Source organism: Leptosomus discolor, chromosome 3, assembly GCF_034619465.1.
Source record: "Leptosomus discolor isolate bLepDis1 chromosome 3, bLepDis1.hap2, whole genome shotgun sequence".
Taxonomy (NCBI): Eukaryota; Metazoa; Chordata; class Aves; order Leptosomiformes; family Leptosomidae; genus Leptosomus; species Leptosomus discolor.
Window position 1 is genome coordinate 8,682,451 of NC_141393.1, and position 18,333 is coordinate 8,700,783.

General features: G+C 43.1%; 1 protein-coding gene across 1 annotated transcript in view; it reads left to right on the forward strand.

Annotated features, from left to right (window-relative positions):
* MTHFD1 (methylenetetrahydrofolate dehydrogenase, cyclohydrolase and formyltetrahydrofolate synthetase 1) overlaps nucleotides 1–15,936 on the forward strand; it is a 42,037-nt gene extending 26,101 nt beyond the window's left edge. Inside the window, exons 17-27 of the mRNA XM_086462167.1 lie at nucleotides 197–273; nucleotides 1,221–1,361; nucleotides 4,231–4,299; nucleotides 4,846–4,957; nucleotides 5,144–5,283; nucleotides 5,690–5,731; nucleotides 6,769–6,869; nucleotides 8,062–8,239; nucleotides 10,134–10,241; nucleotides 11,477–11,629; nucleotides 15,847–15,936. Coding sequence (XP_086318293.1) covers nucleotides 197–273; nucleotides 1,221–1,361; nucleotides 4,231–4,299; nucleotides 4,846–4,957; nucleotides 5,144–5,283; nucleotides 5,690–5,731; nucleotides 6,769–6,869; nucleotides 8,062–8,239; nucleotides 10,134–10,241; nucleotides 11,477–11,629; nucleotides 15,847–15,936 — 1,211 coding nt within the window. The remainder of the gene's footprint in view (nucleotides 1–196; nucleotides 274–1,220; nucleotides 1,362–4,230; nucleotides 4,300–4,845; nucleotides 4,958–5,143; nucleotides 5,284–5,689; nucleotides 5,732–6,768; nucleotides 6,870–8,061; nucleotides 8,240–10,133; nucleotides 10,242–11,476; nucleotides 11,630–15,846) is intronic.
* Nucleotides 15,937–18,333: the final 2,397 nt, after the last annotated feature.

The following is an 18,333-nucleotide window of genomic DNA, read 5'->3' on the forward strand; positions in this document are numbered from 1 at the left end:
GCATCTTAACTTTGTTGCAGTTCAGTTTTGGGGAAGAATCACATTTTGTAGCACTTGCCCTTCTTTAGGAGAGGATGGTATCTCAAACTGCCATCCTCTCTTCATTGATAATCTAGCTGAGTGTTTGTAATAGGGCGTAGATGTGACTTCTGACTTGGAACATGACTTCTCCTCTTTCTCGCTGCATTGCTTACAGTACTGGATACAAATGACAGGTTCCTTAGGAAAATCACTATTGGACAGTCTCCGACAGAAAAAGGCTTCTCACGAACGGTAATTGTTCCCTTCTCTTGCATGTTTTTAAAAGTACTTTGAAAAATGTGGTCCTAAAGCAAGTTTCTGTAACTCCAACTATTCCCATGTTTTACCAGTACCTTGTTAAAAAGAAAGCAGAAAGTCCCTTCAGCCAAGCAGTTGGATTCGCTGCCAGTGCAGTACTTAGTTTTATTGTCTGTTCCCTCCTTCCCTGTTCTCTCCTGAACGTTGGCATCCCAAACTGGGATGGCTGTGGCATAATAACAGTGGTACACAAGATGCATGGCAATGGCTAATCTTCGCCACTGCAGATGCTTTGGGTGGGATGTATCTGCCCAAAATGAGACACAGTATCTCAGCTTGTTCTCCAGATTCATTATATAATCAATAGAGTAAAATAGGCAATCTGGGCTGTGACTCCTCTCATCCCTTAAGTAACTGTCAAATTAATAGTTCAAATTAATTGTGCTCAGAAAAGCTTCTCTCTGTTGACTTGAAATGTCCCTAGGGGTGCTTAGCTTTGATGGACATGTCTGTGTTATGTCAGATGAATTCTACCCTTCGTTTCTTATAGAACCTGCAATTTTTTTGGTCATTTACTGTACTGTTTAGTGATAGTCAGGTGAGTTAGTAAGTTCCGTCTTCAAAAACATAATTTGTTAGTGTTAAGCGTGATTCTTACATGAATCACTAATATATGTGCCAGGATAGAGTCATGTAATAGCAATGGAATAAGTAGCTTTTACTTAATTTGCAGGAAAAAATCCAGTTTAAAATGGCCAAATTAAATGAAGTATGTTCTGAGAGTAGTGCTTCGGATTTCGTTTACATTTGTATGTCTGGGGTTTTCTTGGCTTGTTTTTGTTATGGTGGTGATGATTGGCCTTGTTTCAAGAGTTTAGCAGAGGTAAGGATTGCTGCTAGGGAACCTTGATGTGTTCACATTCTTTATATATCTCTTGCAGGCTCAGTTTGACATCACGGTGAGCAGTGAAATCATGGCAGTTCTAGCACTCTCTGATGGGTTGGATGATATGAAAAAGCGACTGGGCAGAATGGTAGTAGCTTCCAGCAAGAGAGGAGAGCCAGTTACAGCAGATGACCTTGTAAGAGAATCATCCGGTTCTTAAATGCTTTTTTTTCTATTGTTTCTGAAAGTCCTTGGATTGAAAAGCATAGAGACGGTTCTGTACAGAGAAGACCTTACCATATAGAAGATCAAAGCTGAAGTCTTAGCCCCTGGAGTTAATGAAGGTTTTTACTTCAGTGTGGCTAGCACCTTACCCAGAGAGTGTCTGTGTGCATGTGACCTGGGCAGGGACAAAGGGTCCTGTGTGATGTGCTGTGTGACAAGCTGAAGTTAGCACCATAGGCATTAATGGGGAAATACATGGTGGCTTCAAGATAAAAAGCGTATTTGCGAGTCGGAAGAACTCGACATACATCCTGCTGGACATCCTGTTTCCCAGGCTCCCTGCAGCAAGGAAAACATTAAGCAGGAACAAAGCCTGGTGCAAATTTAATTATAGATGTTGAAATAATCTTATTCTGGGAGGCTGTGAATGCCATGAAAGCCAAACCCTTTGCAAAAAGTGCAAGGTCTCCATAATGCAGCCTTTGATGAGGGACACAAATCCTTTATGTCCACTGCATGAAATGCTGAATGTAGTAGCACTGGTGATGTCTATTACCAGTATGTAAAGCAGTCCTAAGCAGCAGTTGCAAGCTGCAGCACTGTCTTGCAACTGTCCATAAAATAATTATTAGTACAGTTCTTGGCATGGTTGTGGAGTGTGTCAGCTAGCACTCTCCCAAGTGGTGCTTCAGCGTGATTTCAGGGGACTAGCCTGTGCCCCAGACACTTCTTCCAGTAAGTATTTTGAAGATGGCAACCCTGTTCAGAGAAGGGAAAGGGAACTGAGCCGTGTGTGAGCTGTGCCCTGCTGTTTGGCCTTAAGACAGAGAACAGGCTCAGGACTGTTGCACTAGTCAATAGAGATACCATGTTGGTGCTTACTGCTGTCCTGTATAGTAGGTACTTCACAGCCTGCTTTGCAAAAGACAGGAGTATTACAAATTTGCATGATGTACTGTTAATGAGGTTTGTCCTGCATTTTCTGAATGAACATTTCCAGTGGGACAGAAGAATCCACAGGGTGGATATCCTGACCTGTGTTTCCAGCAAGGCAGGATACACTACTGAGGCTTACCCAGCTCCTTGCTATCTTGCTGTGGGTTTGTTTGTTTTCCTGTGTGTTTGGAGGGGCTTTTTGTTTGTTTTACTTACTCCCAGGATAAGCCGAAGAAACAGTAGATCAGCAATGTGGCCTGACTGGCCTCACAGAAGGGCTAGGCTGGGAACTATGTGTCTATAAATGTCCTTATGTGAGACAATTGTTGGGAGTGAGGGAGGGCATGTGCCAAAGTTCTGTAGGCAGCTTTGAGATTTTAATTCCTACTGCTAGCGTGCTGCCAGTTTAACCTTAAGTACCTGAGTTAAACCCTGTTTGGAAAACAGGAGACTCTCCTGCTGCCCATCAGCAGTGGAGGCAGATAGTGCTTGGGTAGGGAGTTGCTTTGAGTTTTATGTAGAGTCCAGGTGGTTGAAGTCTTTCATCTCAAGATTTTTATTTTAATCTAATTATATTTAATTTTGTCCATTGCAACTGCAGAACGGAGGATGGTATCGGACCTGTCCAACAGGTTCTCCTGAATGTTATATGTTTGCACTGATGGCAGCCATTGGCTTGCACCACGAGGACTGTATTAGGTACTCCTCATTGCAGGCAGAAACACCGTGATTGCAGAGACCAGCCTGGCACAATAAGATATCTGGGTCCTTCTGCTGTGGTATATAACCAATGCCATGAGTTACCAATATCCAACCAATAGCCAACAATGCTACCAGGATTCGCAAAGAAACTAGAAAGAAATGTGGAATCAAAAACTGACTACAGGTTTTTGGAGATACTATGTATTGAAGTGACACCGGCCTGGAATGTCGCCATGGAAATCTTGCTCTGTAGTTTTCGTTATTCTGGAGATGACTGAAGTTTAAAGCTTATCCATTAAATGTTAAATAAGTAATGAAACTAATGAAACGAAGCAGTGAATGTCTTTTTTAAAAAAATCTTTCATGTAATTGAGTGCTGCAATCCAGTTGAAATTAAAAGGGAAGGAAAAAAAAATTATGATTCAAGGTTTTCATAACTGCTGTGAACGTTTGGCTCAGTACCCATGACAGAAATTCCAGTTACTTTAGCAAATGCTGGGTAACAGCTGGTTTGGTTTCCACTGGACTATGTCAGTCACAAGGATGACCAAACCCTCATTTTCTCTTCCCAAAGCAGATGTGGATGAAATCGCTTTGCAAGAAGCAGAATTGCAGCAGGGTATATTGCTGCATCTCAGAGGAAACACTGGCTCCAGTGTTTGCCTTTTACGTTTCGTGAGCGCAGAGGTTCACTTTAAAAGTTATTTCTGCAGAAGACACTTGAGCACGATGTAGCAGCTTGTTATGACATTTTAAGGCCAGTGCGTAGAGCCTAGTTGCTGAAATGAGGGAGGGAAAAAGTCCAAGACAAATCTACTGGCAAAACCTAAGAATATTGATTTGTGCCACTGAATAGGCAACAGTAAACCCTATGTAACTAAGGGTTACTGTCTCACTGCTGTCGTTTACTAACCTTGCTATAGCACTGAAACAGCAGTTGTTCTTTTTGCCTTCACTACAAAGTGATGGCCAAGCAAGGTCACCACCAAGAGGCTGTCCCCAGCAGAAATCACAGATCCTCATACAAGAACGTAAAGGTCATTATTGTGCCTTGCCCTGACTAGAGTTAGTTATATCCAGAGCAGCTCCTGATTCTGGTCCCAAAAGCTCCCCAGGACAAAAGCAGAGCCTTGATACTGCAGAGGAACTGTCTCGAGGTCTTGGTACATCTGGAAACTGATTGCCCTTTTTTTTTCTTTTAGGGAGTGACTGGTGCTCTGGCTGTCTTGATGAAAGATGCTATTAAACCAAATCTCATGCAGACACTAGAGGTGAGCACAGATGATTTGCTATATGTGCGTTCTCAGCCAAGAAGCAACCCTTTTAGTTCATTCATCACAGTCAGCAGTGGACTTACTCGTCTTAGAGTTGGAGGTTTACTGTGGTTTCCTACCTGAGGTTCAAGTCTAGGGGAGAATGCTTGCTTCTTTCTAGGTCTGCCATTGGCATGTGGGGTGACCCTGAGGGTGCGCTAAATCTTGCTGTGTCTCTGTTCTGTTGGCTTTAATGCTGGGAGGCATTTTGGGAATCTAAATGGTGTGGATGCAGGAGGATGGCAAAGAGTTGCTGGGATTTAACCATCCTTTTCGTAAGCGGATTAGTATCTCCACTTGTGCAGATTATTATAATCCTGTTTGCCCTCTAGTCCTTATTACTGATAACAAATCTTTGATCATAAGGCTTTAGGATCGGTCTTCTAAAAGTGTTTATCTTCAGGTACTGTAATACTTAGCTCCTGAAATGCTGCAGATTTGCTAAATTGTACCCTCTGATTTTCCTTTTCTCTCTCTCTCTCCCACCCCCTCGCCTTTTTCTAGGGAACTCCAGTGTTCGTTCATGCTGGACCTTTTGCCAATATTGCACATGGGAATTCTTCAGTGTTGGCAGACAAAATAGCACTGAAGCTTGTGGGTAAAGAGGGTTTTGTTGGTAAGTCTGCGGGTTGTGGTTTTCTGTTTGCTTTTTGTTTGTTTGTTTTGCAGGGAGGGAGATGCCTTTTTTATCATGACTGTCTGCTCTTTGTCTTGGAAGAAGCTTCTGATTTATATAACTAGAGCATGATTTCTCCACCCAGCAACCTCTCACAAGCTTCTTTTCTTTTAATTCCTACTGTAGTTACAGAAGCAGGATTTGGTGCAGACATTGGCATGGAGAAATTCTTTAATATTAAGTGTCGCTATTCTGGTCTCCGGCCTCATGCAGTGGTGCTGGTTGCTACTGTCCGAGCTCTGAAAATGCACGGAGGAGGGCCTGCAGTAAGTATAGGCAAGGTTTTCTTTAGGCCTGAGGGGCTGTTGTCCTGCTCCAGTCACTTGAGCCCTGTAGGGTTTGATCTGCTTGACATTGTCTTGAGATTTTCAGCTGTCAAAAGAATCCATATGTCCCTGCTGCTTGTAAGCTGCTTCATTGTAGTATGTTACAAGTACATACCTGCTTGTTTTATTGCCTTAGTGAAGCACTTGTATGCTGGGGCACTTGTGGCGCTACCATGGTCAGTCATTTGTTATATTGTGAGCACATCTTGCATTTATTCTTCCTTTTATTTTTTGCTTGGAAAAAAGGATTAGCCTGGAGTAAAATGTGCTGTTTAGTAATTGCACAAATTGCTGTCATGGATAAAAATCTTACAGGGTTCCATCTTTTTTTCCTTTTTTTTCCCAGGTCACTGCTGGGGTACCTTTACCGAAGGAGTACATGGAAGAGGTAACCTCCTTTAGCTGTTGTGACAGTTGACCAGCTAACTGTGGTTATAGCACAATATTGTCATGCAGTGCACGCCTGGATAGCTGGTGTGACATTTCTTTAGCTGCCAGGGAAATGCTGTAATGTTCCTTTTTTTTCTTCTTTTCCTTTTTTCTTTCTTAATGACGTTACTTTGGCTCTGCTCTTTTAAGCGTTTAGTGTACTTGACCTAGCCAGTATTCAGAGCCTTCTTGTTTCTCCTGAGCTCGTGCAATTGTCTGTGCGCTCAATTTTTCATAGTAATATCTACTCTGTGTCCCTTGACCCCTCTCAGTGTGGAGTAATTGCTTGGCTGAAATATTGTCTCTGAAAATAGTCAGAGTGCCTCTATAATTACTCTCTTCTTACCAGCAGCAGTTTCTAGTTATATTGCCCCCCACACCTCCTTTGCAAGCAGAGAGGAAAGTCTCAGCTTCTATCCTTGTGCCTTGCATGGTTGTGTACACTTGGATAATTGGTCTGGAGCTTTTTTGCTTGTACAGCTTCTGTATGGATTATTCTTTTCAAAGGAAGGGATGAAATGTCTGAATTTTCATGGATAGTCTCTGATGTTGAGATATGTAAATATGCGTAAACCAAAAGCTGTTGCCACAGACTTCAAACAAGTGTCATGAAATTCACTGCTAGTGGTATTTAATACATAAAGAGGGATGTGTCAGAGGCAAAAATGAGGCTTTACTGTGGGGAGTTAATGAGCATGGGTACTGACTTACTAAGAATAACAAAAAAAAAAACCAACCCACCGATAAAAAGCAATTTCTCTTGCCTTGACTTGGCAGCTGAAACCAGTGACGATTAGCAGTAGTCGTTCCTTTTCTGTCTTCCATCTGAGAGCAGGCACTGGTCTGAGCTGTTCACAAAGCATCACTGAGGATTTGCCTTTGTGGTTTCATTCCCACGTTGGCAGTTTTATCATGAGCAGTGGACGTAGTGTATTTGGAACAAGAGTTTCACCACCCCTGATAAAACGTGCTTCCTGCTTGCTGTCTTGTTTACAGAATCTCCAATTGTTGGCAAAAGGCTGTAGTAACCTAAACAAGCAAATCCAAAATGCACGGATGTTTGGTGTCCCAGTAGTAGTGGCTGTCAATGCTTTCAAGTAAGTGAGATGGCATGTGGAAGTGATGCATGGGTATAAAATTGTGGCACTCTGTGTGCCATGTTTAACACAAATTCATCTTCAGCACTGTCGATGTATTGTTTGCAGCATTTTACATTGTTGGAAGATGCTGAATAAATAGGGGAGCCCTGCTTAGTCATTTGAAATGCACTCCTTAGCTTAGGACTTTATGATCAGTGACTATTATCTTACACCTTGACTGGCTAAATTACTGTGGACAAAAGGTGCCTGTGATGATGTGGAATCTAAGCTCATAATAGATGGCGAGGTGCCTGTGCTGTTGACCACACTGTGTTCAGTGGTCTGCTATATGGAATAATTATGCTCTGCTAAGAAGCATTTTGGGCTCTGCGTGTCGTACTGCCCAGGAAATAGAATCTGTGTGGTCTCTTTATGCAAGCAGAAGGATCATAGAATCATTAGGTTGGAAGAGACCTCTAAGATCATCAAGTCCAACCGTTGACCTAGTACCCCCATGCCCACTAAACCATGTCTACAAGTGCTACATCAACACGTTTTTTGAACACCTCCAGGGATGGTGACTCCACCACTTCCCTGGGCAGCGTGTGCCAATGTTTGACCACTCTTTTGGTAAAGAAATCTTTCCTAATGTCCAATCTAAACCTCCCCTGGTGCAACTTGAGCCCATTTCCTCTTGTGCTATCGCTTGTTACTTGGGAGAAGAGAGCTTTGAACTGGTGTGTTAAAGCTGATGCCAGTTGAAGCAGAGTAGCTAGCTGAGGATTCTCCATCTAAAGTAAATGTATATTGGCTGATTTAGAGAAATTATGGGGTTTAGCTTGTTGGTGCACATGATATAGCACCTCTAAATCAGCAATGCTAATACCTTTTTGAGTTTGCTTCTGAAAACAGGAGTTGTATTGTCAATACAGGACAGATAGGACAGAACACTGCCTGTCAGGAGTCATGGGTTTCTGCTTGTAGTTCCAGAGCTACCTGTTGCTGTCTGTTCTTTTGTGGAGTGGCTTCCTTCACCAAGGCGGAGAAGGCTGTGGTGGGTGGCCCCTCAGCAGCTTCCTGATGGCTGGATTCTGTGATTTCTTTGGACAGCTTTTGGATGTTGTCAACAAGAGTGAAAAATGGCTAGAACAAACAGTTCACTTACTTGGTGTGCATTCTTGTACAAATGCGCAAACGTTTCTCCTTGCAGAACAGATACAAAGGCTGAACTGGCCCTTGTAGTACAACTGGCAAAGGAAGCAGGAGCGTTCGATGCTGTGGAGTGCACTCACTGGGCAGAGGGAGGTAGAGGAGCAGTTGCGCTGGCCCGAGCTGTTCAGCGAGCATCGCAGACACCCAGCAACTTCAGGTTCCTCTATAACGTGGAGGTGAGAACTTGCAGTTTGTTTATAAGGTGGAGCCCAGTCGTTTTCACTAGCTTGAGTTGCTGAAGGCCGTCTGAAAGGCCGCTCTGAGAAACTGAGAAGAAATTTGGATTTAGAACGTAACACTTATTCCACCAGTCTCAAAGACCTGGTTAGTCAGTTCTTGTCATTTTGACTACCCAGTTGTCTTGGTTTGAAAGACAGGTGTCTGTGGAGGAAGGCAGGAGCCTCCCTTGAAATGGAAAGTGCAACCCCCTTCCCTCCAAATTATTATAATTTTGAAATTAACGGGCCTTCAGGCAAAGATATGGGGAGTAGGAATAACAGTTCTTTACTAATATATATATATATATAACTCAAGGCAGGGAAAAACAAACAACCCACTGGTTTACACTGACAGAGTCAGAAATACAACCTGACACCCTGTTAGGGTGGCAGTAGCAGTCCGATAAGATGCTGGCTGCAGTCCTCCTGAAGCGATGGATGTAGTTCTGTTGAAGTAGCTATCAGGGAAAAGAGTCTGGTCTTTCTCCGAAGGTCCAGTGGTAGGTAGGTAGCTCTTGTCCTCTGGAACTCCAGTGGGGGGGGAAAAGCTCCTCTGGGAATCCAGTGGAAGAAGGCTGCTAGGGTGTTCAAAATCTCCATTTTTATTTGGCATGGATTGCTTGGCTCCTTCCCCCCCTCCCCCCCCCCCCCCCCCGGGCGGAGCATCTCACAATGGGATGGGGAGTCCTGAGGCAGTTCCTTGATGGGCCATTAACAGGAGATAGCCCAGGAGGGAGTTATCGATGGGTCAGGCGATAAGGCATTGTTGTGCCCAGTAACAGGAGATAGTCCAGAGGGGGGAGGCAGGGAGCGGCGCCCCACCTGGTCTCAACAGCTCCTGAAGATGGTAATAGAATATCTTTTTTTTTCCTTTTGGCACATTTTACACTGTAACCCAGGACACCAGTGAAATATTGTTTACTTTTGACACTGAAAGATGCTGCTGTGGATGTGCTACAAACAGGTTTCCACCGTGGCAGCCGTGTTCCAGGGGAAGGGGAAGTTTAGTTCTTGAACTTGAGACGCATTCCTGTTGGAGCATGGACTAGAACAAGCCTGATCAAACCTGCGTGCTTCTGGGTGCACTTGTTGCTCAGGATGGGATAATATACAACAGGCTATGAAACAGAACTTGTCCATTTTTAACTCTTCCCCCCCGCCCCGCAAGCAAGGCTTACGGAGTCACACTGCTGGTCAGGGTAGAGGTACAGGTCAGGGTAGAAGAGTGTGTGTGTGTGTGTGTTTATTTCTAATGACTTTGTACATTAAGCAAATTTGACAGATGACTTGGAGGTATTGAAGTCACTGTTAGTTACAGCCTGAATCCTTCTTTAACAGCAAGCACCTATTCAAGAACCTAATGAGGTACAGAGCTATGTTGTTATATCTATTTTAGCTCCTTAACAGATGCTTTCCATTTTTCTTCTTTAATCTGTTTTATTTGTGCTTTTATTTAACCATTAGCTCTTATTCCTTCAGTTTATTTTTGTCCACTTTTTGACATTGACTTGAGAGAGAATAAAGATGCCTTTGACTTCGACTTGAGAGAGAATAAAGTGGGTAATTAACATGTAAGCACAGCTTATAAGAAATACGGTTGTGTATCTTTTTATTTCTGATGGTAATAAACTAGTTTTGCCCTCTTACCAAGAGAAACAACTGCAATGAGATAAATGAAACCTGTTTTGGAAACTCTCAGATTACTGATTAGCTTTGTTCTACAGCAAATGGAAATAACTCTTGTATCTGCAGATGGGGACTGCACAACACACGTGAAGGATCGTGAAGCTGCTGTGATGTTACGGCTCCTTGCACTTTGCCACACTGACTTGCCTGTGATTTTTTTTTGTAGCTCCCTATTACAGATAAGATCAGGCTTATTGCACAGCAGATCTACGGGGCAAGTGACATTGAGCTACTTCCCGAAGCACAGGAGAAGGTCGCCTTGTACACTAAGCAAGTGAGTTTTCCACATCACCCGATACCAGTGGTGCTTTTTGTTTAAAATGTTCGTACTGAACAGTGGTGTTTGGACTGTGTGTGAGGGGAGTCATCGCTCCAGTCATGCCCTTGTCCAGGACTCATTGGATTCTGCTATGGCAGAGGAGGAGGAGGAGGTGGTATGGGGAGGGAGAAACTGAAACTGGCCCTGGCTTGTAGTGGAGAAGACAGAACTCCTCTGGCCCAGTAGCACATCTGTGATAGTGTATGGGGAGAGAAGGGCAGGAGGATTCAGTGATCTTTCTCTACTGTACTCTCCAATCTTTTAGCAGTTTGGGAATGAGGGAACTACAAGTGGTCACACTGGTGCTAAATAGTATCTGATGATTTCTTTTTTTTATCTTGTTCCACTGAGTTGTCTGATCAGTTTCTGAACCCCTAGGGATTTTTGGCAATTGCAGTTATGTTGGGGAAAGAGTTCCACAGGTGATACAATAATTCTTGTGGGGAAAGGTCTATCTTTATAAGTTTTGAACCTGGCATCTGGTCGTTGAATTTGATGCTTTCTGGTTGTTGTGTTGCTTTTACTCTTCCCTAGCATGACATTCTTGTGAATTTACCTGCTTCTGCATTAATGAAGGTCTGTAAAGGGCTTTGAAGAGCAATGTGAGAAGTAGCCATTCTTTGTTTACAGTGTGCTTGAATAATTAACTTTTGCAGTCCATTTGCTACTGGCATATATTGTTTCTCACTTTCATGTTTCTTGTATACTCCTTTACAAGTCTATCAAAATTCTATAGCCATGTAATTGCTACTTCCTCACAACCTGCAATTATATTGATCAAACATTTCTAATTAAGTGACCTCAGCTGAACAAGAACTTTAGTTCTGAGCCATTTAAATTAACGTTTTGAGAAGAGAGTAAGAAGTTAGTTAGCTATCAAGGCTGTATATCTAAGACTTCCATACCACTTGTTTTTTCCTCAGTTGGGTGTGCTGGGGGCCACGGTGGTTCTTTCTTTAATACTTAATGGGGGTCAGGGAGAGAGTTTGAGTGAGAAGGAATGGGGATGCAGAATGGTCAACAGATCTGACAGGCTGTGGATGAAGCTGTTGGTGAGGTGTCCTGATAAAATGTCTGATATCTGCAGAGAATGGCAGAATAGAGCAATTTACATTTGTGTACCGGAAAAGTTACTGGGTTTTCATTTATTTCTCTGCCCTTTCTCACTCTCTTTTCATTGCCCTTCCCAGGGATTTGGAAACCTGCCAGTCTGCATGGCTAAAACTCACTTATCCTTGTCTCATGACCCTGAACAAAAAGGAGCACCTACGGGTTTCATTCTGCCAATCCGAGACATTCGGGCCAGTGTTGGTGCTGGATTCCTGTATCCACTAGTAGGAACGGTATGTGATTGAGTGAAACCCTCAACTGTGGGGTGAGGAAAAAAACTTTGTGTGCCTTCCAGTAAGCAGTTACAAAAGCTGTCTTAAATATGAGAGTCCTTGTCATTCATTCACAGTTGGTGTTTTAACATGCAGTGTATTAGATACCCTTAATAGTTGGGGGTTTTTTCAGCGGGAAGAGGGAAGCTGAAATAGACCCTCTGACCATCTGAATACCTAGCAAGCCCTCAGTGTAATCCTCAGGTCCCACGTCTCTGTCTTCCTGGATTTTGCAGAAGGGGCGAGCCCTGTAGCTAATGAACTCTGGGAACTGCAGTCTGGTAGAGGGGATGGGAGAAATCCTTGTCCCACCTCGTTGCCGCTGTGACTTTGCATTCCTGATGAGAGCACGTTGCAGTATTGTAGGTGAAAGCAGCCTGCACTTGCAGATCAGGGTAGAACGAGACAACTCCTCCAAAGCTTACAAAGCAACAACTTTTGATGAGACACGTCCAAAACGAGGCTGACCTGTACTATTAATCATTTATCAGTCTCCCCTCCCATTTGGCTCTCATGGTTTTGCTGACCATCTGTTTGCTGTTCAGCCTGCATCAGTTCCAACAATTCCTTTCACTGTGCCGTTGAGTTTTTAGTTTCTGTTCTTTGACATCATTGGCATAATGTCAACTGAGAGGAGAAGGGAGTAGCTACAACGGAAACAGGATCGTGGAACAAGTTTTATATGAATTGCCTGCCTGGCAGAAAGAGGCGCTACCTGCAAAATGAACTAACATTCAGGTTTGCGTGCAAAGAAAGTGTTAGGATGAAAGGATCCACTGGAAATCTTATCTGGGGAATCTCTTCTGGGCAAATGTTAAGTAACTTGTAAGATGATTTTAGGGGATGGAGCAGTTGGAGCAAGCAGCTCTGTCTTTTTCTTACTTTTTGGGCCTGAACCTTTTCATGAAGTTGTCATGGCAATATATTTGTTTTAGTAAGCTTTCAAAAGTATTAGGGGAGCATAGCTCAGGTGACGAAATTTGCTGATTTAAGAGTTGGGTACCTTCTTCCTTCAAATGGCAGCTAGAGCCAACTATTAGATATCTTTTTTGTTTAACTCTTTTAAAAAAAAAAAAAAAAAAAAAAGGTAGGTAAGGGTTTCCAGATTAATCAGGATGTGGTTATTTTATTTATGTTGGGTAAAGTCTGGCTCATCCATCTTTTTAAAGAGTAATGTGTGTTTTGGGATAAAATGAAAGATGGCATGCTTGTTCCTGTTGTTGATGGCATTTTTTTTGCAAGCCAAGATTTAATCCAAACAATTATTATTTTGCTAAATTTTTTTACAAGCACTGAAGAAGGAAAGGGTACACAGCATTAATGAGCTACACAAGAGAAAGATGTTTTCAGACACTAAAACTAACATTTTGGCTCTCTTTCTGATGTCTTCAGTTTCTGTGAAGTTGGACTCTTTCCTTTCTGCTCGCGTTCCAGACTCCTAATGTTTTCTTGGACACGTACTAAATCATGGTGTTAATTCTGCCAGAATTAACAGTAAGTCTTCTGGTTAGGGACACGAAGATCACCCTGCTGTGGTGCCTACAGAGCCAGGGAAAGGATGTCCTCTTGAGAAGCAATCCAGGGCATTTTGAATCAGATCACTATTTTAAACCCATTCAGCAGGAGGTGTCTTGGCCTCGGAATAAATTTTTGGCAGCAGCCATTGAACTGTGAGCTGAAAATGCAGCAAATATGTAGCTCTGTACAGAAGCTTTTATGTGAATTTTGAGGTGAAATTAATCACCAGTGCCTGCGTATTCTTGTTATCAGAAGTTAATCTCAAAGGTATGTCATGTTTTATCTTTTTTCTCAGCTTCTGAGTTTTGGGCTTTTCCCTTTCTGGCTCAAAGTTGAAGCTGCTCTACTTTAATGAAATACTTTGAGGTTTTAAAGGAAATACAATTCCAAAGATATCTAGATTTAACTTTGAGCATGTAAGATAATGACCGTGAAACAAATCATTGGACTCAAATTGGTTGGGTTTCTTTTCTGGTGCTGCTGATGAACTGAAAACAACTCATTTATTCATCTCTGGTTTTTAGTTCCTAAATGGCATTTTTTTCGAACGTTCCAAGTGCAATAAATAATACATTCTTAGTTGGTATTGGTTTTATTTGAAATCTTGCAAGGGGATTGATGGTGTCCATGTGGCCTTAATTTTTTCACGTAAGTAAATAGTAAGAATTGCTCTGTGCTCTTTTTCAACACACATGGTATTAAGGGGGAAGGGGGATAATGGAGGAAAAGTTCATTTCTTCAGGTCTGAAAATTACAGAGGGCGTTAAGCGTTGTAGACACTTGTACAGAAAATTAGTAGCCTGGGTGGACATTATCCTGTAGTGCATAGAAATCCAGGGTTTAAGCAGACTGCCTTTAAGTAATAGGTAGCAGAGCAGCCACTGTGGGCTGCCCTGTGGATAGAAAAGGAGGAAAATTGACCGTTCCTTTCAAAATAGAAAGCGCAAGAAATAGTAAAGTCAGGCCCACCTTCAGCAATATGGCACCTCCTACTCTGTTGAATGTCCCTGCTCTGCTCCTGCTGTGGCCCTCTGAATCTGTAGGTGGAGATCTGCAAAGCTCTATGATTCTTCAGTGATACGTAAATAAATAGGAAGTTTCTTGCATGACCACAGACTGGCAGTGACTACGGTGAGAACAGGAAAACCCCTCCAGGCACTTTGGATCTCTTAATACCTTGGCTCTTGAGAGCAGGATATTCATACAGCTAAACACAAAGACAGGGAATCAGGGTCTTCTCTGCAGCCCCCCTCTTCTCTGTCTGGGAAGGCAGCAGCTCTGACAAAAAGCTACTGCAGTCCTACGTTACAAGGAGCAGGCTTGAAGTGATTTTTTGGTTTTTACTTCTGCATGAGCTGTGTGAGGCCTGCAGTGGTACGTTACGTGTGGGACTGGTATTAGCGCTTGTAAACGGCTTCGGAAAGTGGGGTGAGATTCCAAAAGCTCCCTGAACGGTTCTGGGAACTGCAGAAAACGCCTCACCAACAGAGCTTTGCCTCCTTGCTGCTTAGCTTATTCTCAAAAGGAAGACGGGGAGGTAATTTGATTAGTGTGCAAAATACTTGCTCAGGGAGAAAATACCAGGTTGCCAGAGAGATCTTTAATCTAATGGAGACAGGCATAACACTACTGACTGTGAAAGCTGAGGCTGGATGATGCAGATAGAAAATGAGACCTTGAATTTTTTATTAAAGGGGTGAATGACCACTGGCACAAACTACCAAGCGTGGTCATGAGTTGCTCGCCTTTGTAGAGCACCCGTGTTAGCCTGCATGTGCTGCTGGGCTCAACGCTGAGTTAGGGAATTGCAAGTCCTGTCAGCTGCATTAGTGAATCAGACCAAGTGTAGTCCCTGCCGGCCTTGTGGTCTGCGGCTCTGAAACTGGGTGCTCAGCAGTGGGACAACTGGAGAGGACTGGCCTGAGGCAGGCGTGGTGCTGGCAGCTGTTTTGCTAGCTTCAGTTCTGCCGCTGCACAGCCCTTCTGACTTGAGTGCCTCAGAAATGTTCCAGTCAGGAGAACTGACATCTCCGTCTCTATTTAAGCTTTATCCCAGTTAAAAAAAAAAAAAAAAAAAAAAAAAAAAGAAGAAAACCAAAGCAAAATGAAACAAAAAACAACACAACAAAAAGCCCAAACCTAAACTATTTAAACTTTTTAAATTAAACTATTTAACGCTCTTCTCAGCAATAATTACTCCTAATTATTTAACACTTCTGGTCCTAGACTTAAAGAATTGTCATCGACTGAGACTTTACAGTCAGCAAAGTTGTAATAAAACATGTATCCTCATTTAATAACTGGGAAAATGACAGAAGTAATCATTGTCTCACCGCAGCAAAGCCCATGAACGCTCCTCTGACAGTGCACTGCTCAGCTGGCTAAGTGTTTTGCCAAATCTTGGGCTCAGGCAGAGGCAGAAGCCAAACTAAATCCTCATCATGAAAACTAAAAACCCCACTTCTGTCCTCTGAGCCAGGAGTTCCTGATTCTCACAGTATGCTTCAAAGTGGTAAAAGGACCATCATCCAACTGGCGTGTACGTGTGCAAGGAGCTGCGTCAGCTGTTGTCGTCATAGTCTTCAGCAGTGGTTTTGTATTACATTTTCTGTATGAAACTATGCTGCTTCCATTTTAACATTTTAGCTTTCTTTATCCAGATGAGCACTATGCCAGGACTTCCTACAAGACCCTGTTTCTATGATATAGACCTGGACCCCATGTCAGGAGAAGTGCAGGGGCTCTTCTGAAAGGGGTTACTAACCAAAGGTAGGTGCCTTCGTGAAGGCTTTCAATATTTGGGCTTTAATTCTCATCTTGAAATAACGGAGTTAAGCCAGTCTCATATTCTGCCATATGTTTCCAAATGACATTTGATTATAATTCAGCCTGAAAATTGCCTGCAGTGCTATGTAATAGTAATTAAATTTATTTTTCTTTTTAGCTCCCAGAAGAACACCTGGTGAGTCGTGTGAACGGAACTATGCCTTGATGGGTTTTTTTTTAAGTCAAAACAAGATATGACTGAGAATATACTGCGAGAAGTGACTGGAAGGAGGAGTGCTAAAGAGTCGACCACTTCTGATCTGTAATAATTTTTAAACTGCTGTGTACCAAGCTAGTTGACACTGAGCGTGTAAAGCATGCTTCCTCTGCAAACCTCCTGCTTCATAATTGTAGCTGAAGCAGAATGCAGAAGCTTGGGTTTAGTGACCTCTTTTGATTCAGTGACATGATTTTAATAATTAAAAATCCTAAAGCTGGAGCTGTTTGAAACAGTCTTGGGATTTAATTGTCTTAACCATAGGGTTTTTGTAGCATGTATTATCTTTGAAAGCCTTGCATGCTGCATATTCCTGTTTGCCGTACTGAATTCTGTGTTCCGCTTCTCGCGCTATGGGAGAAACCGCTGTGCTCTGAAACTGCACCGATGTCGTTTAAAAGAGGGCGCAAGGAGGAGTCCCCTTTGCTTCTCATCTCTCTCCAGAAGCGCTTGCCCCGTCTTCTGCTGTGAAGTATTCCTGCCGGCCCCTGAGCCACATAAATTTCCCTTGTAGAAAGCCCAGCTGTGACTGCTGTGTTCCATTGTTAATGGAAATCGAGCCTCTGGATATCAGATCTGTAGGGGACTGGATCTCTGGCCCATATCTGTGGCTTCTACCAAGTGTGTCTTTTGAACCATTTTGTGCTCAACAATAAGGGCAGTTACACCGATGACGAGCCTTGTTTCCGAAGGTGCCTTTTTGGCGAACAGAGACAACGTGAGTAGTGATGAAGTCGCTTGTAGCAGGTTTTGTCAGCAGGCCAAAAATCATTTTGTAACATAAAGATACCGTTGCTGCCAATTTTTTAGCTAATACAAATAAACTGGTGAATACTTCGTGTGCTTTTTGGATTTTAATGCATGCACTGAGATTACTGAAGTAGAACTTATTTCTGTGATTAACTGTACGCAGCAGCAATCCTTGTATTGACAAGTAGGAGTGATTATTGCAGTAATAAGTTGCCTGCAATGCACCACTGTGTGTGTGTGTGTGTATATGTTTAATCCTGTTTCCTTTCCTAGATGATATGTGTCATCTATAGGAAACAAACTACCTGAATTAGTCTGTGAATTTGAGATTCTTGCAGTTGACTGCAAAAGATCTGAATTAAGACTTGCAAGGCCCATCTGTTTGCATCAGAACAGAATCTAAAAACATTCCTCTTTTGGTGAGAACTGGGAGAATGAGGATGTAGGTGTGCACCAATGAAAGGGCGCATCTGTAGTACACAGACACTGTATGGAGAGAGAGAGGGAGATTGATCTGTATCTCTCCAGTTATTCAGGAGGGGAGAATAATTACATTAAAATGACCTGGTTGTCACAGAAGCAGACACAGCAACTTAAATCGTCGTAAGAGCATTTGAAATGCACCCACAGTCTCCTAAAATTTTCTTTCCCGTGGTGTTCACTGAGGAGCTCATGGCAGCCAGGTTTGCCAGAGCACCCGCAGGCCTAGTGGGGGGCAGAAGGGCTGTTCCCCAGTTGCTGCCGCAGACCCCGTGCCTGGCTGAAAGTGCCTCTTCACCTGCGGCACCTCGGCCGAGCCTTCCCCTGAAGCAGGTTGCCAGAGCCGACGCTGCCAAGTCTGCTGTCAGTTCCTACATTTAATCTTCCCTGCTACACTGCTTTCCTCAGAGTGCTCCGAGTTCCACCTTCATTTTATGCTTATGAAAGATGGGATAAGTGCAAATTTATGCTAAGATTAGCCTCCTTTTCAGTTTAGCATGAGATCATAGGCATGTGCTTGAGAGAGAGGTTCAAGAGGTTGCTAGTCCACCTCCTGCAGTGAGGCAGAGCAGGGGCTTCAGGCATGCAGCTGCTTAAGGGTTTGCTACTGGTGGCAACAAAGCATAAGGGCCAAAAAATAGCCCCAGGCATCTCCAGAGGTAGGCGGGGAATGCTTTTCTAACCTGTTGGGATGTGAGCTCTCCAGCGTCCCTACTCTAGCTCCTGCAGGACTGATACATAAATATGTTATTTTTTCTTACCTCTCTCCTTTGCAGCTAAGTATGCCAGCTAGTTTTTGCCCTGTCAAATAGGACACGAAGGGCACTTAATTTCTTCTAACTAAATACTGGAAGGTTGTCTTCGCTTCCCGTTG